The following is a 19,676-nucleotide window of genomic DNA, read 5'->3' on the forward strand; positions in this document are numbered from 1 at the left end:
TTGTTGAATGTATTATATCTATGTTATGAGTGAATGTGTAGTCACCTTCTTCTAACACATAAAAATATGAATTATTTGCTATGAGAAACATGCTATGTGTTTATATAATGTTGTTTATTTAAGACGAGTGTGGAATGGATGTTTTATATAGTTTTTAAATGAGTTAAATTGTATATGTATTTTATTTAAGATCTGGAACATTAAACTTTGTTACTTTCTGAATTTGGTGATTTCAAACAGAAGCCCGAAGAGAAACTTATTCAGGCTTTTGATCGATTTAATCATCTTCTCAGTAAGATGATAAAGCATGGGATCGAAAGGAAGGTTATTGAGCAGAAGGTTACCTTCATGAATGGTCTTAGACCCGAATGGATGGCAGTTGTGTCTACAATGAAGGCACACGAACAATTCAAATCCTATTCTCTGGCGAAGCTGGTGGCAATACTGAAGTCCCATGAAAGTGCGATGTCAAAGGAAACCAATGTGGTTTCCAGCTTGGGTTCGTTAGCTCTTATTTCCAAAGGAAAAAGTGTCATTGAAGAAGAATAAGAATTAGATCTTGCTGACTATGATCTAACTGGTGAAGAGTATGCCCTGATGGTTTCCAATCCAAGAAAGTTTATCAAAAGGAAGTTCCCCGCCAACAAGATCCGAAACTGACAGGGAAGTTATAGTTCCTAAAAAGTGAAGGAGGAACCGAAGATGGGTTCAAAGTCTGAAGAATCTAAGAAGGAGACGCAGATTGGTGGTGACTCGGGTTTTGATTGCCATTATTGTAGAGGCAAGAATCACTTTGCCAAAGATTGTATGCTGAAGAAGAAGTCTGAAAGAGTTGATGAAGACAATGAGGAAGCGAACCTCCTGAGAAGATTGGAGGAGATCAAGAAAAAGAAATCAGCAGCTAACAATAACACCATGAATGCTTTAACTGTGCAGGATACATGTGATAATGATGAATTTGGTGGAGTGCAGGTGTGGTCCACAGATTCATAGGACGAAGAAGTAAGAAAGCCCACTCATGGCAAAGCTCTGCTGGTGAAAGAAGAAAAGGTTGAGGGAAGATGTTTGATGGTGATGGATGGTGTGTCATAGATACGAGGATACACAACAGATGGTGGATTGAATGATGAGAAGGAGCGAGACAACAAAAGTTTCGCTGTGAAACCTATCAGTGCACAGATCAACGAATGTGATGAGTTGATCAAGAAGGTACAAAATATTCTTATTTCTTTGAAAATACCTATTACTAACTATGAAAAGGAACTAAATTGACTAAAATCTAAATTTTCTAGTTTAAGTAGTAGTCTTACCCAAACTCGTGTCACAAACTCTAACCTGACTGATAAAATTAGCAGGGTATCGTCGAAGAGTGACGAGAGGAGAATCTGGATTGAGCAGAAGGAGAAGGAATTAATTAGGTCTAGGGATGAATCTATCTATTTGCAACAAGACAATCTTAAGCTTTTAAAACAACGAAATGTATTTTGTTTGATTGCAAAGAGATTATATTTTAATATCACTCAATTACATCTCGATTGTGAAATAGGAAAGAAGATACATCGCATGATTTTACCCTTCCTTGAGTTGAAGGAGGATGAAGTCGATGCCGAAGCTTACAACTGTGAAAATGTTGTATCTTCTGATGAAATATCTCATGCCTACAAAATTGGTATTGAAAAAATAGATTCCTACATAAAGTCAAAAGACCATAAGGACATGCTCAAAAATCTGTTGGATGAAAACGATAAACTGAAACTGAGAACAGAAACTGTACAGAAATTTGACTCGTTGAATGCCAAATTAAGTTCAGGAAATAAAGCTGATTTTGAAAATGCGTCTAAACTTAATGAGGACGATGACATGAGTGAAATCTCTGTAGAGGATGTGGTGGACTGTTTTGAATTTGTCAAGAGTGAACCCGAAACAAGTAAAAATCTTATTTCTGAAAAATCTGTTGAGTTCGCTCGCTCATCGATAGATAAGACTAAAGTCCTCAAAGTAAAAGTTGTTGTATATCAAAAGGTTCAAACCACTCCAAATCAAGTTTACACAGCTCAAGGAGTTACACCACAACAGACAGCCGAACTAACAACACTGGTAGAAGAAGATAATGCTAATAGGTGTGATGAGTTTTTCTGGTCTGCACCGATAGATAACGCCGATGAAACAAAAGGTCTATCTCAGAAAACATCATGGAGAGTGAAGAGTAGGTATGTGGCAGAACCACTTAATGAACCTACATGATATGATGTGCCAAGTACAAGTGGTACCAAAACATCTTCAGGCGAAACAGTGATGACATCTTGTGAGACATGTTCGTCAAAGAGCGAAAGGCATGCTCAAGTACCGAAGAAAAAGGCTAACATTCACAAAAATATAAAACATGTGGCAGAAAAAAAAAGCACCAACGTAACCTGAGATACAAGAAGAATCTCTCAGAAAGAAAACAGTTTTGGCGATACCATAATCCTCATTATGTTAGGTATGAAAAGACAAATAAGTCACAAGGAGAACCAAGAGCCAACTGAAAGCTGTCTCCCTTACGTGGCAAGAACAACCGAAACAAGGATTTCAGCTACAACCAAGGACAAAGGTTCGGTTCACAAAGTCACAACAACCGAAAGGATAGTTTCAGACATCGGGTGATCAACAACCGAAAGGGAAACTTCGATCCCCGCAACAATAACAACCGAAAGGAAGGTTTCGGTCCACAACATGTCAATAACCGAAAGGAAGGTTTCGGTCCCCAACATGTAAGCAACCGAAAGGATGGGTTCGGTCCGAAATCCAATTGTCAGAAGAACCGAAGGGAAGATAGTTTTCATTCTCAACCAAGGAAGAGCAATAATCAACGATCTAATCTTGCTTCTAAACCTCTTTCTTCTCATTCTTATTCTAATTCTCATTCTTCTAAAGATTCAAAGGGGAAAGGAAAGCTCTTTCCAGAAGACGATAGACGCCCGAAAGAGACCCAAAAGCATGCAGACGCCAAAACCACAAATCCAACATCTAAATCAAATGAGTCCAAGTCAAATAAAATCAAAGTTTTTACCATAAAAAGAAAAAATGAAACAACACTAATAAAAAGAACTTATCCGGTTGATGTTTCTATTACTATTCCCTGTCCTGTAAAAGGCTCACAAGGACCCAAGAAACTTTGGGTTCCTAAATCTGTTTGATATTTTGCAGGTTATTCATCACAAGAAGTTCGACGAAGAATGGTACATTGACAGTGGATGCTCACGTCACATGACAGGTAGAAGGGAAGAACTGAGGGAGTTTCGGTCTCTCAAGGATGGTGGAACGGTAAAATATGGAAATAATTCTTTTGGAACTATCAAAGGCTATGGATTGATTACAAACGGTGACTTCTCGATCAAAAAGGTAGCATACGTTGAAGGGTTGCAGCATAACCTCATCAGTGTCTCACAACTGGTGGTTGGCACTGGATTGAAGGTCTCCTTTGATGACGAAGGCTCGTAAATAGTCGAAAAGAAGTCAAATAATATTTTGCTGAAGTCGAAGCGAAAGGGAGAAATGTACCCTCTAAATCTCAATCCAATTCGAGGGAAACCAGTTGTTTGCCTGCTAACGAAGGCACGCTCAGATGAAAGCTGGTTATCGCATCAAAGGCTCTCTCATCTCAATTTCAAAGATATCCACAAGCTGGTACTTGGAGATCACGTTCGAGGTCTTCTAATTCTCAAATTTGATAAAGAACATCTATGTACAACTTGTGAAATGGGAAGGCAAAGTCGACAAAGTCATCCTTCTATAATCAATACAAAGGTGATAGAACCACTAGAGCTACTACACATCGATTTGTGTGGTCCTTCCTCTATCGAAAGCATTGGTGGAAACAAGTATATACTTGTTATCATAGATGATTTCTCTCGCTTCACATGGGTATTTTTCTTGAAGCAAAAATCAGAGGCAACTCCCAAGCTCAAACTCTTCATAAAGCAAGTAGAGGTTCCACTACGAAAAATGGTTCGTAATGTGAGAAGCGACAATGGCTTGGAATTCAAGAACAAGTATTTTGAAGATTTTCTAGCTGAGAAGGGAACGAATCACAATTCTTCAGCTCCCTATACTCCACAACATAATGGAATCGTTGAAAGGCGAAATTGTTCCTTGTGTGAAGCTGCCCGAACTATGCTGAACTTCGCTTCCTTACCTTTTGTATTTCTGGGCTGATGCTATTGCTGCTGCTTGCTACACGCATAATAGATCGTATCTGAACAAGCGCTTCTCAATCACTCCTTATGAGATCTTGAACAACCGCAAGCCAAATGTGACGTGTTCGGTTCAAGATGCTTCATCTTCAACTCAAATGAGAACCAAAACAAGTTTGATGCTAAGGCTGATGAAGGGATCTTTTTTGGCTACTCCTTGAACTCAAAGGCAAATAGAGTTTTGAATAAACGTTCAAAGAAGATTGAAGAAACATACTATGTCACTTTTGACGACAATTATGTCAAGAAGTTGAAGACAACTGAAGATGCAATACAAGAAATCTTTCCAAAGTCTGGTCAAGTCATGGTGCCAATTTCAAATCTTTTCGAGCAATATATGCTACTCTTTGATGAACCAGAAAAACCTATTGATTCTGAATCCAAGGCTAAAGATAACCAAGTCGACAATTTGAAGCAAATTATTGACGATGCTGTAAAGAAGATGTCAAATGACCAACCGAAGGCAACTAAAAGGCCAGACTCAAGAGAACCTTCCGGTAATAGTCCTTATATCCAGGGGAGGGTTCGTCTCTTCCAAATAATCAAGATTCATCATTCCAGGGGGAGAATCCATCATCACCGTCATCAAGCTCAGCCGAAAGTCCAAACGAAGGGGAGTGTTTTGATCCTGAAATTGAACTCATGTCATCATTCGAGGGGGAGAATACAAATGCTAATGATGATGATACACAATCAGAACTTGAAGAAGAAATCAATGCAGAACTGGATCCTTCTTGTGATCTAAATTACCATCCTCTTATAACATGGACCAAAGATCATCCTCAAAGTCAAATCATTGGAGAATCTTCTGAAAAGGTCTTAACTCGACCATAGCTGAAAGCAAAGCAAGCTGCATTATTCTCTCAAGTAGAATTTTGCATGTTCAACTATTTCGTTTCCAAAGTTGAACCAAAGATGATAAATACAACTCTTGATCATTATAATTGGGTTCAAGCCATGCAAGCCATGCAAGACGAGCTGAACGATTTTGAAAGAAACAAAGTTTGGTGACTAATTCCAATTTCAAAAGATGCTTCGGTTGTTGGTCTCAAATGGGTATTCAGGAATAAGATGGACAAGGAAGGGAATGTGATTCGCAACAAGGCTCGGTTGGTTCTGAAAGGATACTGTCAAGAAGAAGGTATAGATTATGAATAGACCTTCGCTCCAGTTGCAAGATTAGAGTCGGTTCGAATCTTTCTTGCTTATGCTGCACACAAGAATTTTGAAGTCTATCAAATGGACGTGAAGTGTGCCTTTCTCAATGGAGAACTTGAAGAAACGGTGTACGTTGAACAACCGCCAGGCTTCTTGAGCGAGAAGTATCCAGATCACTGCTACATTTTGGACAAAGCAGTATATGGCCTGAAGCAGGCTCCCAGAGCATGGTATGAAACCCTTACTCGATTCTTGAAAATGTCCAAATTTAAACAAGGTTCGGTTGACCCAACCTTCTTTCATAAGAAAGAAGGTAACCACCTTATGATAGTCCAAATTTATGTTGATGACATCATCTTTGGCTCCACGAATCCCAGCCTAACAGCTAAATTCAGGAAGTTGATGGAAACTAAATTTGAGATGAGCTCAATGGGTTCGATTAACTTTTTCCTTGGCTTGAATATTAGCCAGGGACCCGAAGGCATTTTTATCAATCGGGAGGCGTACACAAAGACATTGCTTGCCAAGTTTGCCATGATGGGAGACTCAAAGGTGAAAGTCCCTATGGCATTTGGAACTAAGCTTACACCATCGTTGGAGAAACCAGCTGCTGACATGGCGCTTTATCGTCAGATGATTGGGTCACTGATGTATCTCACAGCCAACAGGCCAGACATTATGTTCTCAGTCTGCTATTGTGCCCGAATCCAAGCTACCCCACACGAACCTCACATGCTGGCAGTGAAAAACATCTTTCTCTATCTAAAGCGAACCTCCTCTCTCGGTCTATGGTATCCAGCCAACTCGGGATTTTTTTGTCCAAGCTTTCTCAGACGCTGACCTAGGGGGTTGTGGATTAGATCGTAAAAGCACTACTGGAGGATGCCAATTTCTGGATGGCAAATTAGTAAGCTGGCAATCAAAGAAACAAACTTGTGTTTCTCTCTCCACAGTTGAAGCAGAATATATAGCTGCAGCATCATGCACATCTCAGGTCGTTTGGATACAAAGTCAGCTTAGAGACTATGGGTTGAACATGAAGAAAATCCCACTATATTGCGACTCAGAAAGTGCAATTAGGATTTTTCATAACCCAGTGCAACACTCAAAGACAAAGCACATCGCACTGCGATATCACTTCATCAAAGATCATGTGGAAGATGGTAACGTAGAAATTCATTTCTTCAGAACCACTAATCAATTAACATACATCTTTACTAAGGCCTTACCTGAAGCAAGTTTCAATAAGATCCTACAAGGCCTTGGAATGATGGAAGCTGAATCAGTACCAAAATCGCCTTCGCTTCATTAAAGGTTGGAAGCGAAATAGAGCGAACGCTCGGTCTATTTCGGGTTCGGTTCACCCGGGAACCGAAATGAACCGAACGCTCGGTCTATTTCGGGTTCGGTCCTACTGAACTCAGTTCGCTTCATTTTCACTAAAAGGAATTTTGGTTGCATTTTTTGTACATTCTTTTACATACTCATTTTTATGTTTTTCTTTTCATTTTTTTTATTTATTTTCATAAAATCCAAAAATAATTTTCCTTTTGTTCTTATTTCTCTTTCTTTAGAAATTTTTCACAAAATACAAAAATATTTTCCATTTTATTTCATTTTTCTCATGTTTTTCTTTGTATAAAAGTTACTCTCAATGATGGAGCTGAAGCAGGTATAAATTCTTTTCTATGGATTAGTTAAGCGTCCCTAGATGCATACTGATGCATGTTGACCAAAGCCTCTAAAGATTTTGAGTGAAGCCTTAATAATGTGATATATACAAATCATGTTTCCCAATTAGGCTGTTACATTCACTCTAATTGTGAGCTACCTTACTCTTCTCATATTGAGATTAGAGTTTTCTGCTTGGTCCTACTTTTACAGCAGAGGTACATTAGGTTCTTAAACCACCTACATCATTTTTCTCCATCTCACTTCATATCATTCATGTAACCCTTGAGACTCTCAACACTTACCACTGAGGTTTATGGTTACACAAAAATCTGTGTTTATGATCTTAGTCTCGTGTCACTTCGTACTAAGTGAAACCCACAATTCAATACCCTTAATGCATTGACGGTGAACAATTACTATGTTCTAGCTTTCACCAATGAAATCTCTTTTTATTTTGAGCGATCCTTTTGAAATTGTCTATCACCAAGACTTTTCTTCCCCAAGGATTCAGTTTTATTTTTTTGAGATTTCTTATTTTCAACAAGTCACTGAATACATGTCAAACCTACTTGTTCAACAGGCCTCATTGGTCTCACAAGTACTTCATTCTCTTTCGGTCTTATATCAAGAACCGAAACTTGAATTGAAGCGAAAGCCACCCTTACAAACCTTATATATAAAAGATGTCTTTCATTGCTTCTTAAAAGGCACTTGATCGTATTTTAACGGGAAACCTTACAGACACTTTGAAGTCTCTCTTGACTTGAAAGGAAGAGATTCGTGCCCAAGATCCATTGTTTCATGTCTTAATCGACATCACAATATCCCATAAAGTTCGATTTATTTCTTTATCATTCACACTCTATGCACGAAAATCTTTGATTTTCCAAAATTCTGGTTCTTGTTTGTATAAGCTATTTTTCATATAGCTTGGGCTCTAAAGGTGTTATGGCAGTTCTCAAATGAAATAATCAGGTTAATAAGGGTTCAAGTTATTTTTGTTGGTGACGTTTCAGATAAAGCACAACGGCTGAGTCAGCAGTTATCCAACAGTTTCGTCGATTTGAAAAAGGTGATATCTATGGAAAGGCGCATAAAAGTGAAATGTTTTTCTCTCTCCTGCGTCATCATCGGGGTTGCCAACTGTCTAATCCCAATTGCATCAGGAACCGTTTCACAAAAGACAAGATTTTAGGCGGATTTTTCTCTCTCCTACTCTCACGTATAAAAGGATTTCTCCCAATCAACTTTACTCTTTTACCGCTCTCAAATCTTCTAAAAGCAAACGACGATTTCTCTCACTGTTCATGATCTTCTTCTTAAGCTTCATCCATGGTGGAATCCTCTTCTGTTCAAGATACCTCTGTTCACTCTACTCTTCTAACCATCAAGCCTCAACAAAACCTGTTGATCGACCTTACACCGTTCACCTATGAACCCTACATGTTGCAGGTTGTGGAATGCCTCAAACACTCTCCGATTGTCGACGCTCTCACAAAGGTGGTTGTAGTTCCGATGTCCTATCTCTCTCATATTTACTGCACTACCCATTATGACAAAGTTGTAGAGAGAATCCACTTTGACATTCACAACAAAAAGACCTTAATTTCCAAAAATCGTTTCTGCACACTGCTAGGTCTTGCTCATGAACCAACCATGGTAAACCCTGATTCCATCACTACCGGTCAACTATTCTCAATGTTCTACAATATGGGGTACACAGAAACCCTAACCACAGTGACGAAGTTCAAGAAATCATGCCTTCCCCCACAATGGAACAACCTCTTCACTCTCTTGTTCAAAGGTCTTTCAGAGCGCAGTGTTGGATCAGACGGTGCGAGTAAATCGTTTATGACTATCCTTTATGGGTTGTACAATGGGATACATCTTGATTATGGTTCGATCCTATGGCAACAGATTGTTCAGAGCTTAACCTCCTCCTCTTGCCATTATGAAGTCTCGTGTGCCTGAGGTCAGTCCGGTCATTCTAGAGTACAAGAAGCTTCCTTATGCGGGTCCGAGGGAACTCACACCTGCTATGATTCGCTCCATAGAGGAAGCAGACAGGCCAGCAAAGAGGGGAAAGAAACAAGAAAAACAAAAGGAAGTGAGGGTTATCAAAGCAGCTAAGGGGAAAACTCCACGGAAGCGAAAGTCTGACAAGGCGTCTCCTTCCCAGCCTAAGCAGAAAAAAACCAAAAAGCCAGCCCAGAGGCTTATCCTTCAATCTTCCAGTGATTCGGATTCTGAGTATCTTCCTACAGGTAACAAACAACCTACTCCTACCGCATCTGAGAGCGGAAGCTCTGATGAGGAGGTTTCGGTTCGTGGTGATACTCCACCTAGGTCACCCACACCCGAGGTACCCGTTCGCTCCCCAGTACCTTCTTCTCCACTTGCTTCCATTCCTATTTCCTTACCAACAACCTTCCCAGTTATCACATCCCAACCCACCTCTACCATTCCCATTCCCACTCCTCTATTTTCTGAAGCCACAACAACAACTACCACTGGAGTTGAAACCAACGTAACTGATACGGGGGTACGATCTTCAGTCCCTGAATCAACCAAACCACTATCTCCCACACCTTCAACCGAAACCAATACTGTCCTTGGTGGTGAAGACGTGGAATTTGATTCTTTCTACTACAGCCCCTACCGAGTTCAGAGTGATGAAGATGATGATGCTCCTATTACCAAAAAGCACATCAAGGAGCTAAATGCCAAGCTTGGCACTCTCATGGCCTCTTCCTCCTCTCACCAACCCTATTCAATGCTTGACTCCTTTGTCAAGGCTCATGATGCTTCCATTTCTAATGCCACAGCAGCTATTACCGCTTCAACCAAAGTTTGTACAGATGCGACTGAAAAAGTCGATAAACTAATCCAATACGCTAATATCTTTCTTGAATCCTTACAGGGAGCAACTGAGTTGAACGCTTCTAAAGTGACCAGCTCAATTACCAAACTCGAAGAAGCTTTTGCTGCTGAGAAGCAAAACTTTGCCACTCTTCGCCAGGATATTCAAAAGGATAATGTTGCCCTTTTGTCCTCTCTCAATGAACGTTTCACTAAGCTTCAAGATGATCTAGCCATGGAAAACTCTCTCTTGGATGAACTTGCTCTCAAGACTACTCAGCTAAAAACTAAGAATCTCCAACTTTCTCAGGCGAACCACGAGGTCAATCAACTTCGCTCTGAAAGGGATGTCGTCAAAAGCTGTGTCTCAGACGTACACGCCATTTTATCGAACGTCCTGGAGACTCACGACCCTATCCTGACAATCTCAGTTCGACGCCATCTTGCTGACAAATTCCGTCCTTCCCTTGGGATGTTGAGTCGCATTGAAGGTGTTTCAGAGACTATGGTACCTCCGAAACAAGGGGGAGAAGGACTAACATCTTCGTCTCAACCTCCTCCCACTTCCCAGCCAGAACAACAGAAGACTGAGCATGCTTCAGGTTCGGGTTTTAAGGCTAAAGGCAAGGGTACTGTGGATGACAGTGATGAGGAAGAGGAGACAATCACTGAAGCCTGACGCGAAAGGCAAGGGAAAGGGAAATCGATCTCAACGCAAAGATTGTAAAGGAAGCTGAAGAGAAAGAAAGAAGATTAAAGGAGGCTCATGATATCCTAAAAAGCAAGAAAACCCTTTTTCCTTTCTAGACTCTAGAAAACCTGATCAAAGAAGCCATCGAATCTCCTAGCACTCATTGGCTTGAGCCAGTAGTGTCTTTGGATTGTGAAAACACAAAGAATTCTCAGTTTGATATGCCTATCACCCGGAAGGCGTTTGTTTTTCACTGCTTCCTTCCGATTGCAGAAGTACCACATCCAGACCCGAAGGTTGATTGTGAGTTCATTGATTATTATTTGGAGTTCGCTCAACCTCAATATCTCACTTGGAGCGCTCATAAAGTTATCACAGTTCGGGTCCTTAAGCCTCAAGCAGTAGGGAAATACATAAACGTCAAATTCAAGGTTACCAGAGGTTCGGCCATGTCTGAGCATACCTTCTCCCTTGCTGATCTACCCAATCTCAATCCTCATGATTGGATTGTTCTGCACAACATTCTTCTCTCCAACCCAGTTGACTATGAGCCAATAATTGAACATCTGAAAAGATTGTTAGTCTGCTACATTCTGGAGGTAGCTAAGATGGATCAAGAGATTGCTTCGGTTCTCAGAAAGAAGCCCACCATTTTGCCTGTTGGTTCTGCAAGTGATGTCAACAAGATGAAGATGTGAAAGATTGATCCAATGTTAAACTCTGTGATGTTCACCAAATAGGATGGCAAATGCCTGTTCGCTTTAACTGATAAACATCTCTTTACTACTTCGTGCTTGGAGTATGTTCTGGGAATTATTCACAGATGTAAGCAAAACAGTGAAAGTGATAAGAAGTACTTCACAGATATGATAAGATGGTATATCCACTTTCGCCATGTTCTTCTTGCTGTGATTCCATGCTTATTCAAGGTGGTGAAGCGAGTTGATGTCAATAAACCGAAGTGAAGGTCTCGCCCCAATTGACGCAAAGGGGGAGATTGTTGGGATTGGAGTGTTGCGTCTTTGGCTCATTTCTTATCAGCCTAGTTTTGTAACTGGTTTGGGCCTGTCCAACCGTGTATTATTTTATTCTAGGGTTTTAGTATTTAAGGTGCATGCATGCATCCTTTGTTTTTAACGCTTTTATAATACTCATTATAGTATTGTAAACCCTAGCTCGCCTCTACAGTGGAAGTTCTTAATCGAGCTCTGCTGAGGTGTGACTACGTTTGAATCATAAGCATTATATTGATTCTATATTGTGTTCATTGTCTTATTTGATTTAGTTGTTTGTTCTTCATTGATTTACCTGTGAAAGATCTAAACGATCTAGAAATTTTATCTCATCAATTTTAATAGAATTAATACTGGTTGAGTTACCGTACCCTAACATAGGATATTATTGATGTTTTTTAAACAATGTTAAATTTATGCAGAAATTTGCATCATCTTTGAATTGTGTGAATCATCGTTGTTGACAACAATTAAGCTCCATAATCACATTAATTGGCTTCATTAATATTAGCTAAGTTATACAAAGGGACATGTTTCTCGGATACTCACTTGTGGTGTTTTCCATAACTACATGCTTGTAGTTTTTTCCATATTATGGTTGCAATTGATGTTGGTAATTTTAATTTTATCAACATATTTTAGTATTAGTTATTATTATTATTATTGAGATAGACCGAACTCTATTTACTAACCGAGACAGGAGATGTGGGGTGCACATTCGGAGAGATAAATGTGAACTCGGGAATACGGGGGCGGAGACCTTGGGTGCAAGGTTCTAAGGGGTTGAGCACGTGGGAGGGGCTCTAGGAGCAGCACCCAAAACCTAAACGGATTTTTATATCTGGAAAGGATCCAACCATATGCAAATTCCCGCCAAAACTAGTAATAACCAACTCATTTTGGTGCCAAATACATGTAAGTTCCATCAACCAACTTTCAACCGATTTTTTATCATCTATTTAAAGATGATTGAAGTTCCAAAATTCTGTTGGAACATAGATACTCTCGAAAATCGTTCTTCTGATTTTATCTATCTCTTCAAGAACAAAACAACAATGTATTTTTCTGTGTTTCAAATTTAGAAGTGGCATGAGTTCTAAATTGTTATTCTTTTGGAATAACATCCAAGTAAATTGATATTTATAAGACCCCAAAATCTAGCCTCGTAAGAAACCATAACTAAATTTATTAGGTAAAATAGTTACAATGTGTGTAATATTGGGCTTCTCAGCTTCTGCTATTTACTTTACCGATGAGGTGTATTTTCATATGACTGACTCTTGTAGCTCCGCACTGAGCATATGATGAAGTAGCATATCTACCTTCTGACTGCGTGTCTTTTTGCTGACAAAAAAAAGGTAACCAAATGAGAAGCGGGTAAGTAAATATTCAGTTATAACCCACCCGACCGACCATGTTGTTTATGAATGAATACTTACACCAAGTTACGGCGTCCACTTCCTTCAGTTTCCTGAATTAATAAATTTATCATTAACTCATTCAAAATACACATGCACAAGTATCATAACCTCACTCACACTCACTCTAACCTTGTCATGGTCTTCTTCCTCAAGTTCTGACTCAGCAAAGAATGCCTCCAACACAAAAGCAACGATCTGCAAAAATAATCAAGAATTTTAGGCATTGAGATTGGAATTTTATTTAAAAAATGTGAGGGCTTTGAATGCCAATCACGAGGACTCACTAAATTGAGGAGGAGTAAAACTGTTATTAGATAGAAGCTGATGAAGTACACATAGGTCCAACCACTTCCAGTCAATGTTGCATAATCCTGAAGTAGTTTAATTAAAAAAAAAAAAAAATTAACTTATAAACCAACCATAGCCATTTATAAAAAGTATATTCACAGGCATCGTATATACCTGCATCCAAACTTGCCAGCTTCCCATCACAAGCAAATTGAAGAGTGTCACCATACCATTCGGGTAGTCATTAAAATTAAATAACAGATAACTCATTATTAAGTCAAGGGAAATTAACTCAGACATATGCCACATGAACAGCTAACTATATAAAGGCATTTAATAAAAGCGAATAATAATGATTACATAAATGCATGATGTAGGATACTCATTATTAGCAAGATCAGTACTTGGTAAATCTGGGTTACCAGCATTGACTATTCCACCGAAGATCTAGCCACAATAGAAAAAAAAGTAAGTGGCAATGATTATTGAAAAGGAAGTGGCTTGTATTCAACATACATTTGAAATCTTGGGAAATGAAGTACCTGGATACCAATTGTACAGTAAATGCACATGACAGAAAAGAGAGTACCCAAGTATGGCATCAAACTTGGTATCAGTGTTAAAAATGTGGTAACAAAGGCTCGGTACCTTTCAACATGCATCAACAGCCTAATCAATCTCAACATCCTTGCAATTAGAAGATAACGAACCCTGCAAAAAAAAATGGTGGAAACCTGTTACTTAGGTTATATAGATTCAAAACAATGGGGATTGACTATTTAGAAGTCAAATATTGTATGAAACTAATAAATTTATTACAGCCTTACCAGTTCCCGTTTGAAATAAATATTAGCTCCTTTGGAGAGGCGAATGTTACTGTTTCTCCAATAACTACAAACATCCATGAAAGGAACAATCATCATCATATATATATTGGTATTGGAATTGTGAAATAATGTACCTATGACCCATGTGGAAATGAAATCAAATCGGTTTTCACCATCCTTCCAATAGTTTTTGAATCCATATGTATAAACTTTCAAACCCATCTCGACTACATATATCCATCCTGCATGGAAAACAAGTCATCAATTTGCTGTTATATAATAGCAAAAAGAAAAAGAAATCATCATTTTTGAATTTCACAAACCAGACCTATTTAACCTTAAAATAATATATTATAATTCATGGGTCGTTCTTTCTTTACCAAAGACAAACTCCACCTTCTGCCAGAATTTCTGACCAGAGTTGTTTTGAATATCAAGCTACCAAAGAAAGAGTTTGACTTTAGAGGATCAGTTAGCTAATATCGCCATGTCAGCAAGTACTAGTGTTGAAATAGTAAATTCTTGTGAAATGTAAGGATTTATGGCCATACCGTTGTTTCAATCATAACAGCAACCACATTCAAGAGGAGAACAAAAGAAAACACATATCCAGAATTTGGACTTTTTACAAAGCTTTTCAGTGTTTCAGATAAAGAAGAATTATAAAAAGGAAACTTTTTTAGCCAAGGTTCCTGCAAAATGAAGACACGTGTAAAGAAACCTGAGTTAAAAGTAATATTTTGTTATTCCATGTGAAACTAAAAATAGCAACTTACTGTATCCTCCTTTTGAAATTTTGAAGCAATTGCATCACAAAGATCATTGAATTCTGATTCATTAATCTACATTTAAAAGATCAGAAAACATTAAGACAACCAACTCACAAGAGCCTATAGACAAAAAAAAAAAAAAAAAAAAAAAAAAAAAAAAAAAACTACCTTAAAATCATGGCCATCATCCAGTGAATCAAATACAAACTCAAAGTCTTGTTTTGATATTTTTGGAAGTGTCCTGAATAAAAGATGAGTGTCACAACCACAATATATGTATTTATTTATTTACAATTGCAATCACCTGTATTTATTAAGTTCTTCTAACAATTGGATACATTGATCCCTATCAACAAAGCCAAAGACCTGTTCATTTGATAAGAAAAATTCCATGACAAGTGTAAGATGATGCCTTGGAAAGAAATTTCAACAACATGAATGATTCATACTCACCTTTTCATCAATGAGACGAAAGGCTGTTCCTAACATTTGTGTCTTCATTTGGTCCTTCTCACCAACTTGTTTAACTAACTGCAGTTAAGAGGACATGAAAGCTTCTAACATACAAGCTGATATAGTGAGAGTGAAAGGGAAAGAGGAAAACTTCAGTTTCACTAGGACCCATGTGACAACAAATAATGAACTTGCAACCGTTTTTTTTAGGTCCCAGTGAATTTGGCTACATGAAGTATAATTAACAGATGTTGGTATATATCATTAGAGAAATGGAGAGGATTCAAGAAAGGTATACCTCACTTTTGAAGCAATCATATACAACAGCAAGAATCAAGTTTGTGACAAAGTAAACACCCAAAAGCACATAAAGAATGAAAAAAATGGAAGACCATCTTGATGATCTGAAAAGAAGAAGGAAACACATTACTGAAATACCATAAACGCATACTAAAAAAACATGAATCATGTAATGTTATATCAAGTAACTCACTTGTAGGCAGGAATCCAAACATCTGGATTGTTTGATGTGGTAAATAGAACAAACATTTGATACAATGTAGCAGGGTAAGACACAAAGATTGTAGTCCCCTGTTGGGTGTCTTCAAAGATGACATAAGCTAACCAACTTGAGAACAAAAGAAACAGAAGCCACAAAGCCTGCATTCAAGAAAATAATTTATCCACATTTATGAATAATCATGGAATAAATGTGAGCATGAAGTTCTAGCAGTCATGAATTCACAAACCAAGACATTGAGATATGTTGTAAACATTCCAGCCATGAGAGTGAGGCTGTTCCTTAAGTCCCTGCATCAAGATAACAAAAAAAGAAATTAGCCTCACAGATACATTACTTTCTGAATTAGTATGAGTTTGCATGGCTGATGTAAGGGACTAAACATTGAAGATGCATCAGCAATCTATCATATTGAAGAGTTTTGTATGTAGTCATGCAATACCTGAAGTTCAAGATAAAGAAAACTACCCTAATATAAGGTGAAATCCACAATGGAAGAGAATAGATGGCTACTGGAGAGATATAGAGGATATCAACTGTTAAATCAGCAGCCAGAATTAACAGTAAAATGACCTGAAAACATAGCATAAGACTTCAGTGTTAGTTAATTAGGTTGGTTTTAAAGAGAAAAAGAATTCTGTAGCATAGACAGTAACATCTAAACAAAAATTTAACTTTTAAAAGAAAGTACACTATATGAGTTTTTTCCATTCTTTTTTTTTTTCCTACCATTCTTTCTGCTTCTTTTTTATGCTTTATTATATCTGTTTTTCATCCCTTTAAAACTGTTTCAAGATTTGGTAGATGCCAAAATTTTAAAGGAACCTAACCTAGAAAACGGACATAAATTACATGGATCGAACTAGTCTTGATATAGTAAGCTATCTATTTTGCTATTGCAAAATGTGACTTTACTCTATAACAAAGTCGATTGAAAATATTCAGATAACAAACTTCATATAGCAATTTCATGTGCAAGATTTTGATATAATGTACCTTCAGCTTGTTAACATGGCTTCTCCAGTAGAGCCGACCCCCTTCATATAAAATAGGAAATAGAGTATGCACCAAAAGAATTACAAGGGTCACACCCTGCATAAGAAAGTAGGTCAATAATCTAGATTACCTACATATACAATCGTATGATTTTCAGGTGTAATGAAATCATCAGGTCATAACAGATTAGTTTCTACAGAATATACAAGACAATAACCTTATATGCCAGAGATTCTGCATTAGTCAAGTATGGAAGCTCTCCAAGATAATAGTAGTCCCTATGATCACTGCAAGAAATCTCAGAAACACTGCTACACCATAGTGGTTTCTGTACTTTGAAGTAATAAAACTAATTAGAAAAAAAAACTATAACAGTAACTTCAGATAATCAGTAAGACGTTTAAAGTAAAGAACACTAACCTCAAAGAAATTCAAAGCTATAAGTGCAAAATGATTAAGGGTCCATAATATGTCAAAGCGAGTGAATGTGAAATATAATTTTGCTGACGTATCAATGTTGGGTAAGTCAAAGATTCCCACTGGTAGAATAATTCCATCTTCAGCCTGGAAACAGCACATTGCAGTTCTTAACTTAACAAATGTTAGATATAATTAATCAAGATGCATCAAGCATATTTTTGCATCAAACTTGCATCAAGATGTAGCAAGTTGCTGATGCATCAAGCATATTTTTGCATCAAAATCAACTGTTTCTTTGTGTATTACTCATGAGGAGTAACAGATGGAGGATATAAGTTTACTCAAATTTCATTGAAAAAAATAAACAGAAGATTACGAGATCAACAAGAGCAGCCGCCTTCTGATAAGGAGATCCGTAAGTGATGGCATCTGAACGGCTTTTATGAACTCTCTGGCCTCCTGCAACACCCCCAAGCAAAGCCGCATCCATTAGATGGAAGAAGATTTGAAACATCGGCAAGCAGCTCTCATACGTGAATGAATGTAGATACATGTAGTTTATATGTATACACAGAGAGAGAATAAGAGAACAATTACATCGGAGAAGACTTACAGATTCTATGGGGTAGTTGTGGAATATTCAAACGATAAAAGTTGTCATGACGTGCTTCAGTAGATTCGTTTATCAGAACACTTAATCTGATACAAATAGTTTTTTATTATAAACGTCTATACCAAATTACAAAAGGAGAATTCGCCATGCTTTCGTCACTATTCCCTGACACTGGCTATCATGCTCATGCCTCTATCTCCTCCATCTTCGTTTTCTTAAAAACCCTAAAATCAAAACTATATTACAAACCAAGTTTAAAAAGAATTCCATAGAAATCAAACCTAAACTTAAAACAAAAACGAAACAAACCGAAGACATTAGATCGATTGCATTAAACTGAAATAGTTTAAAAAAAAAACAAGTCAAACAGATCCCTACTCTACATGCTGGTGTAAGTCCAAATGGCCAAGAGCAATCGATTGATCAGCAGCTAACAGAACAGATTAACAGCAGAAATTAACAGAGGACAATCTTGGCAGTGGGGATCGATTATAGGGATGAGTATTGAGCAAAAACGATCAGGTGAGCAGTACAAATCGAACACGGAGGTACTGGTGGTGAATATTGATTATATGATAAAAGACAGACCATGAAATTTGAGTGTAATGAAAGAAAATCAATCAGTGAAGCGGTGAGCTGCCATATGCGCTCCCTGCATTTCGTTGCATCTTGCTCGCCCGTTCTATTTGGAAGCATCTTCGGAGCAGAGGAGGACGCCGGCGGTTGAGCAGAGGAGCAACGAAACTGCCCCAGAATGTCAAATGGTTACTCTTGATTTTCTGTTAAATTTTTGTTGCGTAATTATGGCAGGGAAATCCTGGAAATCTATTCGTAACGGTCTAATTAGGTCGCACATTGGGAAATTGGACGATATTTACGATTGTTTAACGGTCTAACTGGTTTGCAAATCGGCAAATATCTATGATCGATTAATGGAAAATTGAGACAGTCCATGAGGTTTTTCAGATTTTCGGTTTTAGTTTCTGGTCGATTTAGTTTGTTTTTTTTTTTTTTTTTTTTTTTTTTTTTTTTTTTTTTTTTTTACTAAATTGCAAAAATGGTCACTGGTATTATTTTTTTATTTTTTTTTGGGTTTTAGTTCAAATCCCGATTTTTTTGGATTGGTGGTCCTTTTAACTAGTTTTGTTGTGTTTTTTGGTCCCTCGATAAACTAAAATTACTTTAATACCTTTAAGGTATTTATTTTCTATTTTTAAAATCAGTTTTTAAATGTTTAATAATTATTTATTCATTTTAATAATTAAAAATTTAAAGGACCTCTCTCTCTCTCTCTCTCTCTCTCTCTCTCTCTCTAGAAAAAGAAACACACCAATTCCTCTATCCCCCATCTTCTTTCTTCTTCCACCTTCGTCGTTTTCTATTTTTCTTTTAACATACCTTGTTTCAACAAAAAGAAAATCAAGATTGATGATTGTTTATCAGACTCATTCCAACCTCTCTATTAATTTCCGGGTTTTAATTTCTTGGTGGGTGTTTGGCTTTTGAGAAATATTGGTTGTGTTTTTCTGAATGTTTTTGTGTGTACCTACATCTGTGTATTTGTTCTTCGATTTGGCCCTCCCATCCTCAATTTTGTTCCAGGTACATTGGATGGACTTTAATTTGTTGGTTTGAAGTTGTTTTTGTATATAATGTTGTTTATTGGAAAATCTTGGTAGTGATTCCAACAACTGTCAAATTGTGGAGCTTGTGAAATATCTAAGAGCCGACACAAAAG

The 19,676-nt window shown here is 37.7% G+C and overlaps 2 protein-coding genes across 2 annotated transcripts; one reads left to right on the top strand and one right to left on the bottom strand.

The window, feature by feature from the left end:
- Positions 1–9,018: 9,018 nt before the first annotated feature.
- On the top strand, positions 9,019–10,605 carry LOC128133488 (uncharacterized). The gene has a single exon (XM_052770953.1). It carries the CDS (start codon positions 9,019–9,021, stop codon positions 10,603–10,605), a length of 1,587 nt encoding a protein of 528 aa, XP_052626913.1.
- A 2,025-nt stretch (positions 10,606–12,630) lies between these two features.
- Positions 12,631–17,815, bottom strand: LOC111886202 (two pore calcium channel protein 1B). The gene is made up of 23 exons (XM_052770954.1): positions 17,702–17,815; positions 17,326–17,469; positions 17,123–17,233; positions 16,906–17,001; positions 16,352–16,482; positions 16,139–16,199; positions 15,883–16,049; positions 15,688–15,793; positions 15,390–15,467; positions 15,241–15,302; positions 15,105–15,177; positions 14,943–15,008; positions 14,718–14,858; positions 14,547–14,604; positions 14,301–14,408; positions 14,167–14,230; positions 13,882–14,050; positions 13,722–13,786; positions 13,514–13,604; positions 13,336–13,422; positions 13,181–13,246; positions 13,070–13,101; positions 12,631–12,974 (listed from the first exon to the last, which is right to left on the bottom strand). The coding sequence occupies exons 1-23, from the start codon at positions 17,813–17,815 to the stop codon at positions 12,896–12,898; spliced, it is 2,169 nt and encodes a 722-aa protein (XP_052626914.1). The 3' UTR covers positions 12,631–12,895.
- Between the last annotated feature and the right edge of the window lie 1,861 nt (positions 17,816–19,676).

The sequence above is a fragment of the Lactuca sativa genome, chromosome 4, assembly GCF_002870075.4.
Source record: "Lactuca sativa cultivar Salinas chromosome 4, Lsat_Salinas_v11, whole genome shotgun sequence".
Lineage (NCBI taxonomy): Eukaryota > Viridiplantae > Streptophyta > Magnoliopsida > Asterales > Asteraceae > Lactuca > Lactuca sativa.